The sequence below is a fragment of the Benincasa hispida genome, chromosome 9 (assembly GCF_009727055.1).
Source record: "Benincasa hispida cultivar B227 chromosome 9, ASM972705v1, whole genome shotgun sequence".
Taxonomy (NCBI): domain Eukaryota; kingdom Viridiplantae; phylum Streptophyta; class Magnoliopsida; order Cucurbitales; family Cucurbitaceae; genus Benincasa; species Benincasa hispida.
In genome coordinates this window covers 20,492,595-20,502,863 of record NC_052357.1, presented here as the reverse complement: position 1 = coordinate 20,502,863, position 10,269 = coordinate 20,492,595, and the positions used below count along the sequence as shown (strand labels likewise).

At 30.2% G+C, this 10,269-nt stretch overlaps 1 protein-coding gene across 1 annotated transcript; it reads left to right on the top strand.

Annotated features, from left to right (window-relative positions):
• Positions 1–904: 904 nt before the first annotated feature.
• LOC120085280 (endoglucanase 17-like) lies at positions 905–3,617 on the top strand. The gene is made up of 7 exons (XM_039041189.1): positions 905–1,183; positions 1,291–1,698; positions 1,800–1,892; positions 1,975–2,136; positions 2,225–2,336; positions 2,459–2,622; positions 3,130–3,617. Exons 1-7 carry the CDS (start codon positions 962–964, stop codon positions 3,460–3,462), a joined length of 1,494 nt encoding a protein of 497 aa, XP_038897117.1. The 5' UTR covers positions 905–961; the 3' UTR covers positions 3,463–3,617.
• The last annotated feature ends 6,652 nt before the right edge of the window (positions 3,618–10,269 follow it).

Below are 10,269 nucleotides of genomic sequence, written 5' to 3'. Positions count from 1 at the left end.
TCCCAACACCACAGAAACAAACTCCTCCAACTCACTTCAACACTCAAATCACTTTAAAGAAAGAAGAAAAAAAAAACAATAAAATATATCTTGGTGGTTGTACAACTTGTACTCAATTTTCAAATTTATCTATACACTCTTATTCGTAGCAACGTTTAGAGTACAAAGTTGAGTTAGTAATTATTATACGAGAAGGGTAATAGGAGAGTTGAAGCCAATAACAAGATGAGATATGTAAATTAATGCAAATATCAAGATAATAAACATATTTAATTATTAAGGAATCAAAGGATGAGCGAGTTTTTTAATCCAGCCAACCCAACCTAACTTGGGGGCCAAATACCCTTCATAGTTAAGTCTTTTTTTTTTTTTTATTTATTTTTATAAATCAATTTTAACAAAAAAAGGGATTAACTTTAAAAGTTAAAATTTAAAATTTATTTAAGGTCCAAAACTAATTTTAGGATAGACAAATTACAAAAACTACTCTTAAAATATGGTGATAGTTGTAATTATACTTTAAACTTTCAATCGTAAATATTGGATTCTTAAACTTTTGTAACGGGTAGAATTAGACCTTCAAACATACATTAGTGGTAGAAATTGTAAGTCCGAATGATAAAAATTAAACTCTTAAACTTATACAATTGTTACAATTTCTTCGATTATCTAAGTTTAAAGATTCAATTTAGAGAGTATAATTGTAACTTAGATTTATGTAATTTGTCTTTTTAAAATGTATTGAAAGTATGTAAACAAAAATATTAATTTAACCTTAAATTGAACTGAATTCCTTCCTTCAAACTTTCAAAGCATGTTTCTTTAACAATAATAATTATGTCTTCCCTCAAATCCCGTTTCACTTTCCAACATTAAACCCCCTTCTTCCTTTTCCTTTATAAATATACTCATCAGTAGCAGAGAAAGCTGCTCCTCAGCCTTTCCCTCAGAGCTCCCATCAATGGCTGCCCTCAGAGCTCTGTTTTTTCTCCTCCTCTGCTTCTTCCCCTGCAACAATGGCTTCCCTTTTCACCGTCATCCTCGTTCTGCCCACCATAACTACAGAGACGCCCTCACCAAATCCATCCTCTTCTTTGAAGGCCAAAGGTCCGGCAGGCTCCCGCCTAACCAGAGAATGTCATGGCGGCGGAACTCCGGCCTCTCCGACGGCGCTGCCATGAAGGTACTTAACACACACACACAGACACATTCCCACTTAACCATTTTTGTTATGATTATTTGCTTGAACTCATAATGTGAACTTCTGAAAGTGGGTTCTTGACAATGTAGGTTGATTTAGTCGGTGGCTACTACGACGCCGGCGACAATGTGAAGTTTGGGTTTCCAATGGCTTTCACCACCACCATGCTTTCATGGAGTGTTCTCGAGTTTGGTGGATTGATGAAAGGAGAGCTTCAGAATGCTAAACAAGCCATTCGTTGGGCCCCTGATTATCTCCTCAAAGCCACCGTTCACCCCGACACTATTTATGTTCAAGTCGGAGACGCTAACAAAGACCATGCCTGCTGGGAAAGGCCAGAGGATATGGACACTCCCCGGAGTGTTTTCAAAGTGGATAAAAACAACCCTGGCTCCGAGGTCGCTGCCGAGACCGCCGCCGCACTTGCTGCCGCATCACTGGTTTTCCGCCGAAGTGATCCCATCTACTCAAAGATTCTAGTCAGAAGAGCCATGAGAGTATGTAAAAAACTAACCTTCATAGCTTTAGAGAAACAGAGTAAAACAGAGCACTTTGATGAAAGTTCTATTCTTTTATCATTTTTCTTTTGTGTGTGAAGGTCTTTGAGTTTGCTGATAAGTATAGAGGGTCTTACAGCACTGGATTGAAGAAATACGTGTGCCCATTTTACTGTTCTTACTCTGGATATCAGGTAAAACACAAAAATACAAAACCATTCCATTTGAATGAGAACAATAAAAAGAGAGGTTTTAAGAAAATGTGTTGCGTTGCAGGATGAGCTTCTGTGGGGTGCTGCTTGGCTTCAGAGAGCTACCAAAAACCCCAAATACCTCAACTACATTCAAGTAAATGGACAGACACTCGGTGCCGGCGAGTACGATAACACTTTCGGCTGGGATAACAAGCACGTTGGAGCGAGAATCCTTCTCTCCAAGGTCGACAAATAGAATGACATTGTTCCCTTCCAGTCTAAACAATTCTGTTTTGTTAGTAACAAAATTTTGTTGTTTGATGTGCTTACAGGCTTTTTTGGTGCAAAAGATGAAATCTCTCCATGATTACAAAGGGCATGCTGATAATTTCATTTGCTCTCTCATTCCTGGAGCTTCTTTCTCCTCTACCAAATACACTCCAGGTTTTCTTTTTTGATTTTGATGATTAACGGCTACTTTTTTTCATTTTATTTTAGGTATAATAGTAGGAAAAAAAAAAAAAAAAGACAAAAAGTTCAAAATTTTCTTTTTACCGTTTGTGAAGGAGGGTTGCTGTTCAAAATGAACGACAGTAATATGCAATATGTAACATCCACTTCATTCCTCCTCTTAACTTATGCCAAATACTTGACCTCCGCCCATATGGTTGCTAACTGCGCCGGCACCACCATCACCCCCAAAACCCTCCGCTCCATTGCCAAGAAACAGGTATTTTCCGAATCTCCAGCGATACTATTTTAGTTGGTACTCATTCTTTTAGTAACTATTTGATTTCTTTTTTCTTTTTTCTTTTTAATTGTCAAAAATTTTAATTCTTCGTTGAAACATTGGTAGAAAGTAAGTTTGTTTAGTTTTTTTTAAAATATTGGTACAAAGTAGATATAAAACTAAATATATTAGATATAAAATGAATATAATAGACTTAATTTTTTTAAAAAAAACAAAAAAATCACAAAATATCTTGGAAATTCAACTCATTTCATGTGAGTCTTTTTTAATACACCATAACAAAGTTGAGGGTGAAATTATTGCAACATTCTATTTGGTAAGAGTAAAATTAATATTTTTTTTCTTATTACTTTTTTGATGTTAAAAAATCACTCTGAAAATGATTAAAAATCGGATTGTAATGATTTTAACAATTTTATAATTAATCTGAAACTGGGCTTTAATATCAATTTTATGAGTTATTTTTTTATAATTTGAGTGGTATAGGTGGACTATCTTCTTGGGGACAACCCTGTAAAGATGTCGTACATGGTGGGGTATGGAACAAGGTACCCAAAAAGGATCCATCACAGGGGATCATCACTACCGTCGATTGGAGCTCATCCAACGAAGATCCAATGCTCAGCAGGGTTCAGTGTAATGAACTCGGCAGCACCGAATCCAAACCTGCTGATTGGAGCAGTAGTGGGTGGGCCCGATCAGAACGACAGGTTCCCAGATCAACGGTCGGATTACGAGCAGTCTGAGCCTGCCACGTATATTAATGCACCACTTGTGGGGTCACTTGCTTACCTGGCTCACTCTTTTGGCCAGCTCTAACTGGAACGACACTTTCCCTCTAAATGGAGGGGGGGGCACCCCTTTGGGCTTATTTTCTATTTAAAAAATGAAAAAGAAAAAAAAAAGCCTTTTTTTTTTTAAAAAAAAAAAAATCTTTTTTAGTTTTTATTTTTAAAGAAAAACGTGAGGGCACATGACTAAAAGGGCTGCTCGAAGCCCCTACATTATTAACTTGGATGGGTGGGGAGTGGTTTTTTCCATTTTTTTTTTTTGGTATTAAAGTTAAATTATTTAAGCTTTAAAGGGAAATGTTTTTTGGGGCAAAGTTTGTAAGGTGTCTCCTAAGGTTATGGATTTTATTAGATGAAAAAATGTCAAGTTGTAATGTTTATGAATATAGCTTTTGGCAATGGTAATGGGTTATTAATGTTACTTTTGTTGTTCATCTAAGTATGGCCGACAAGAGCGTAATTCAACTGGTATTATTTTTGTACTATAGACCTCGAGGTTTGAGATTCGATTCTCTCATCTACACTTTAATTACAATACCTTTCAAAAAAGTATGGTCTCTTAGTTAATTTCAAAAAATAAAAAATGAAAAGTAGGGAAAATTTTAATTTATACTATTAAACTTTAGACGTTGTATTAATTTAAACTTTGAACTTTTATAAGTATGTATTAACATACTTTAAACTCTAAACTTTCATAATTATATCAATTTAACATTTTTTCAGATTTAGTTTGAAAAATATCACACAAAACATAATGAAGGGTTTAATTTGATACAACTTTTAAAATTTAGGGTTTAAATTGATACGATTATTAATTTAGGATTTAAATCGATACAATTCACAAAGTTCAAGGTTTAAGTCAATACAATTATTTATTAGTTTAGAGTTTTTGATACAACCTTCAAAGTTTATAGATTTAAATTGATATTTGTCTTAAAAAGTATATCTCTTCTTTACCTCTTCCTAAAAAAGGTATAAGTCTCTTCCATGGGTTATTTATATATTTTTTAGAAAAATATGTTAAGAAATTGTGATACAAAAGTGAGAAGGGAGATAAACATATTAAGGGAGAGGATTAGCTCTCAACCTAACATATTGAGGTTGAATGTTTCATATATACATATATAACTAAGAGGAGATTTACGAGGGTAATTGGAATATGTAATATTTTTAGGACTAATAATTAAGTGTATAATAATATTTTTAAAGAATTGTAAACATAGTAAAAATCTATTAGTGATAGATTCTTTATAACTATGTAGTCCGTCACTAATAGACTTCGAAGATTGGATTTAAATTTTGCTATATCTACTAATATTTTGGGTGCAATTGAAAGACCTAATTATTATATTTGCAACTATTTATAAAAGATTTTTGATGGATAGACTTGTATATTGGCAATAAACTTTCAATCATAAAAGCCTAAAAAGCAAAATTCATGAAGAGAACAACTAAAAAAAGAGGAAAAAGAAATAATAAAGAAAGAAAGAAGAAAAAGAATGTAAGATGCTCCTTGCTTAAAGGGTAAAGCAATAACCCAAAGCCAAAAGAACATGTAGTGAATAACCACTTTTGAAGTTAATTAATTCTATGAATAATCACTTTTAAGAAAGGATTATGGACATATGCTACCAATGTGTGGGCACCTTTTATTTTACGATGTCTAGTTTTCTTTTTAACCAAACTTGGTTCTTGTGATCAAGTTTCTTATCAGGGTATCAAAATTTCGTCGATATGTCAAAATTTTTATCGATAATTTCATATTTTTATGAGTCTAATCAACATGAGAAGTAAATCGACATTTCTATTATCTCGTAAAAAAATCTACGAATCATAAAAAATAAGGAACAAAAAATCACTAAGATAAATATAACACAAATAATAAACATGATAACTTAATTTTAAAAAAATAAAATTTTTAATTATCAATCAAAATTTTTTTTTCTTGATTTTCTTTTTTGTTTTTATAATTTTTCAGAAATGTCCATTCACATTTTAAACCTTATTTTCCCTATGTTTCAAGTTATTAAAAATCAATTACAATGGACTTCTTCTTCTTCTTCTTATTTTTTATCAACAACTTCTTACCTTTAAATTTTAATTTAGTAAGATTAAGTAGTGTTCCAATCCCTATAGATTGATTTGTGACATAGAACATCTCACAAAAAAAAAAAAACATAAAAAGACTTCAAAAGAAAAAGTCCAACTCCATGGCTCAAACTAGGGCCGTCCTACACGTTGTATAGGACTGTGTTATATCTAAGAGAGGTTATCTTTTTGTATTAATGGAAAATTCTTCTAATATTTCCACAGTACATTGTTATAACATATACAAAATCCACAAGCAAAAACTTGAATAGTAAAGAACGATACAGAAACTTACGTGATCACTAACAGTGTGTGTTAGCGTTGCCCTCGAATTCTCACTAGAGGGTGTCATCCTTAGACCTCGACTTGTTGGCTGGTCAGCGAGGTTCCCGTTATTTAGTCGTTTGAAGTGCCAAATAACATATTCAAAGTATTACAACATATATATCCTCTATAGAATTTGTTGGTTATTATTGTTGGATTATATCTATTTTTTTTAAAAATAATATTGACGTACCTTTCGATGTATGAAAACAATACACATACTACAATACTATAGACAATTTTCTGAGGAGTGATTTTTATTTTATTTTAATTTTGTCCTTTTATCCTTCCTCAAAATAAGGAGAGAGATGGGGGGAAGTCCAAAATTCCATGCACAAATTTCTATAGGTAGGCATAGGAAAAGCTTCCTCATCTAAACTAAAAATAATCCATAACAAACAATGGAATCCTACTGTTTATGAACATTACATTGGACAAATATCATATAGGTAAGGTATAGTACAAACATAGGCAGACAAAAAAAAGATATCAAATTTATCTATCAAGATACAAATTGGTGCTTTTAGTTCCTTTTTTCTTTTTTATTATTATTATAATTACCCAAATGGTTATAGTACTTTGAATAATTCCCAAATCTTTGATTAGGCCATAGGCTGGTGGGGACATTGGGTTTCCTTCTCAAGCTAAGTCTTTCCCAAAAACTTGTTCTGTGTCATCTTCTGATTGGACTTTCATGTCTATCTCCAAAACAACCAAAAGTAAGTTTCAAACAACACTTCTCAAATTACATATTAATGAGACAACACCACCCAAGTTTTTAGGGCAAATGTCAATTTACACTCATGAATTTTGATTATGGTATCAATTTAAGCTCTAAATTAATAATTGTATCAATTTAAATATTAAATTTTGGGGATTATATCAATTTAAACCCTAAACTAATAACTGTATCAATTTAAACTATAAACTTTTATAAATGTATCAACTTAAACCTTGACCTTTTATGATTTTATCAACTTAAGCCTTCCATTATGTTTTATTTAGATACTTATTAGTTTAGGGTTTAAATTGATACAAATCTGAAAGTTCAAGGATTAAATTGATACAACCAAAAAAGTTTAAGGTTTAAATTGATATAATTCTCAAAGTTTAGGGGTATAAATTGATATTTACCCTTTTTTAAAATAAAAACTAAATATATTAACAAAAACTAGACTAAATACAGATAAGATCCTTAGATAAAACAAATGACATTATGTCTAGAAACCAAACATCCTAACACCCCTCAGTAGGGAAAGAGACACTACAAAAAATATGACGGAAAAGCCATGTTTCCACAGTCACAAAAGCATGAACAACCCTGATCTTAAATCCTATTGTAAAAAGAAAGCCTTGGAACATTCACATGAGCGGTGATGAAAAGTTGTAAATACCATGTATTGATCTATTTAAATTTATAGAAAACAAACTTTATATAGATAATGTTCCTTACTCTTATATCTATTGTGTTTTTTTATTTATATAATGATTTATTAGGAGAAACAGAAATTATATAGTTCAGACCTCTATCTAAGTAAAAAAAAAAGAAAAAAGAAAAAAAGAAAAGAAAGAAAGATATCACATAAATAAACAAAGACTTAGACTTATAAAGTAGAATTTAAAAGTATAGGTTACAAATATGCTATTCTTGAAAGGTAAAGAAACCGTCCACACAATTGTTGGTTGGAAAATAATTGTAAGGAATCTAAAGTAGGGCAAAGAAGAGGGTATGAATTGGTTGTGAAAAAATGGTCTTTTGACCAAAAGTAGAGAGTAGAAAAGGATATTTCTTTTTCTTGTAGGGTACCATTATGTTCTAACCATATTATATCATCTATCCCATCTTACCATAAACAAAGCTACTAAAAACTCCACTAAAAAGTTTCAATCGGGATAGAAGGAGGGGACAATTGTCATCTATATTTTTACTGTCATGATTTGAAAAAAATTAATGTCATGAACAATTAAGATATTGATATATTTTAATTTTGTGATAATATCGATAATGAACATATCGAACAAATGCTGATGTCAATGAATATTTTTGGTAAAATATTAAAAATAGAAAAGAGAGAACAAAAAAATGATTTATATACTTGGAACATTGTAAATTGAATAAATTAAAACCCTAAACTAATAATGGAATATATTAAGAAAAAAAAATCTAAATTTTCAAAAGTAAAAAATCTAAATTTTCAAAAGTGAATTAATCTAAATTCTCCACTAGGATTTCATTTTACAATTGTTATTACATAATTTTCACATTGTTCCTAAAAGTTTTTAGGGTGTGTTTGCCTTAAGGAGTTGAGAAGTGGACGTTTACAAGTTGTGAACTCCATTCTTTATTTGATCCTAGAAGTTTGTGAGTCTCATTACTAAAAAAACATCAATTTTATCCATTATTAGTTCTTTAACCTGCTCTATACATAACTCTTTCGAATTCACTATTCCATTCCCCCCCAAATACTCCTTTAAACGTAGCAATTTATCTAATATTATTAGGTAAAGGAAAGTCGAAATAAACATTGGAAGTAGTGATATTTATTAATATGAAGGGTTTGTTCTTCTCTTTCTCCTTTTTTTTCTCTATTTACTTGAGAAGAGTTGTGTGATAGCTTCTTCCTACTTTAAATAGATTTTTGGGAGAAGAATAATATTATTTACATAATTTGAAAATCAAGTGAAAGTTAAATAGAATCACTAACCAAAGTTCTTAATATTGATTCATTATATAGATATTTAGAAATACATTGATACAATATTATTAATTTAAAATTTAAACTGATATAATCTTATAAAATTTAAACATATAAATTGATTTTTTTCTCGTAGCCTAAGAGTAATTAAGAAATAGTTAAATTAACAATGTATATCGATTTGGTAACATAAATGTATAATATATGGAGATTAATTAAATTATAGAGACCAAATTTTAATCTTTGAAATGATGGAGACCGAATTAAAGATAAGTTCACAACTATAGATTTTGAATCAAAACTTTAAAATATTAGTCTGAAATCAAAATTAAGCTCAAATAATAAAATTAAAATTGATAATTTAATAATGTTTTTATAAAGAATAATTATTTTAAATAACAAAATTGCTAGAAATATTTACAAATATAGCAAAACGTCATTGTCTAATATCAGTGATAGACGGTGATAGACACTGGTACACATCTATCAGTATCTATCATTGATGCTGATAAATGTCTATCAGTATCTATTCGTATCTATCACTGATAGAGAGTAATATTTTACTATATTTATAAATAAGTTGATTCATTTTTCTATATTTGAAAACAATATTATTATAAATTTAGATCCTTAATTTAAAAATTTCCGACTATGGCACTAAAAATAAAAATTCAGTAGAAATGGTGGCTCATCAAGAGTAGCTTCTTTCTTATTTTCATCTCACCTTATTTAATATCCAAGGTTTGCCTTCAAGTAGATTTATTTTTAAATTCCATTATCACTCCACTTTTCCAATTAAAAATAAAATAGAATATAGTTTCTTAGTATAAAGGAGAATCTATTTCTCAAAAAAATAAAATAGAAATAAAAAAATAAAATGGAGGAAAACCTTAACAAACAATGTTTGAATTCAATTCAAGAAAGATATATTATAAACAAAGCGACTATAGAATATATTCAGAATATTAAATATATATTATCATTTAAATTTTTTAAATTTAACTTAAATTTCATATTTGGTACGGGTGAATTTGAACTAAGGTAAAATAAGAAGAAGTAAAAATCACTTGGGCTCGAAACGAACGAAACGAGGTGGTGGTAGTAGTAGTAGTAGTACTACTACTACTACTACTACTACTAATAATAATAATAATAATTATTATTATTATTATTATATAATTATATAATATATTCATCGGGGCGAGGAACCGAGAACAGGAATGAGGTATATAATCCTGTCTCTTATACACATCTAGATGTGTATAAGAGACAGGGTGGGTGTCTTGGCCTGAAGGTGTTCAACAATTCACACACCTATAGCTCAAGAGTCAAGATTATGTTTGGAAATGGAGATTTAACCCAAAAGATCCTAATTCGAAGAGGAAAAGGAGAAACCTTAGGTTATTCTCCTATATATACATACATCATTATAACAACATAAGACGTAATTTAATTATCTAAAACACTTATTACATCTTAAACCTCTTAGACTAACTTAGATATCAATGGCATATCCGAATTATTTTGGTTTGCAGTCACATCTTCCCTAATCAATAAATAATTCACAGTTGAAGCATGTGCAGTTTAAGTGAGATTTTTCTTGCCTAGATTTATCCATCAAATATCAACAAATATTGGTCTATAAAATCTTGAATTCATTTTGGTCTATACTTTTTAAATTTGGTTTCATTTTCTTCTATAATAAAATTTTCAAAATATCTATTTAG

Excerpts from the sequence above, each read along its gene's own strand:
- LOC120085280 (XM_039041189.1), top strand. The coding sequence starts at position 962 with ATGGCTGCCCTCAGAGCTCTGTTTTTTCTCCTCCTCTGCTTCTTCCCC. Across the intron at positions 1,893-1,974 it reads GTTCTTACTCTGGATATCAG|GATGAGCTTCTGTGGGGTGC; the intron begins GTAAAACACAAA and ends GTTGCGTTGCAG. Across the intron at positions 2,623-3,129 it reads GCTCCATTGCCAAGAAACAG|GTGGACTATCTTCTTGGGGA; the intron begins GTATTTTCCGAA and ends TGAGTGGTATAG.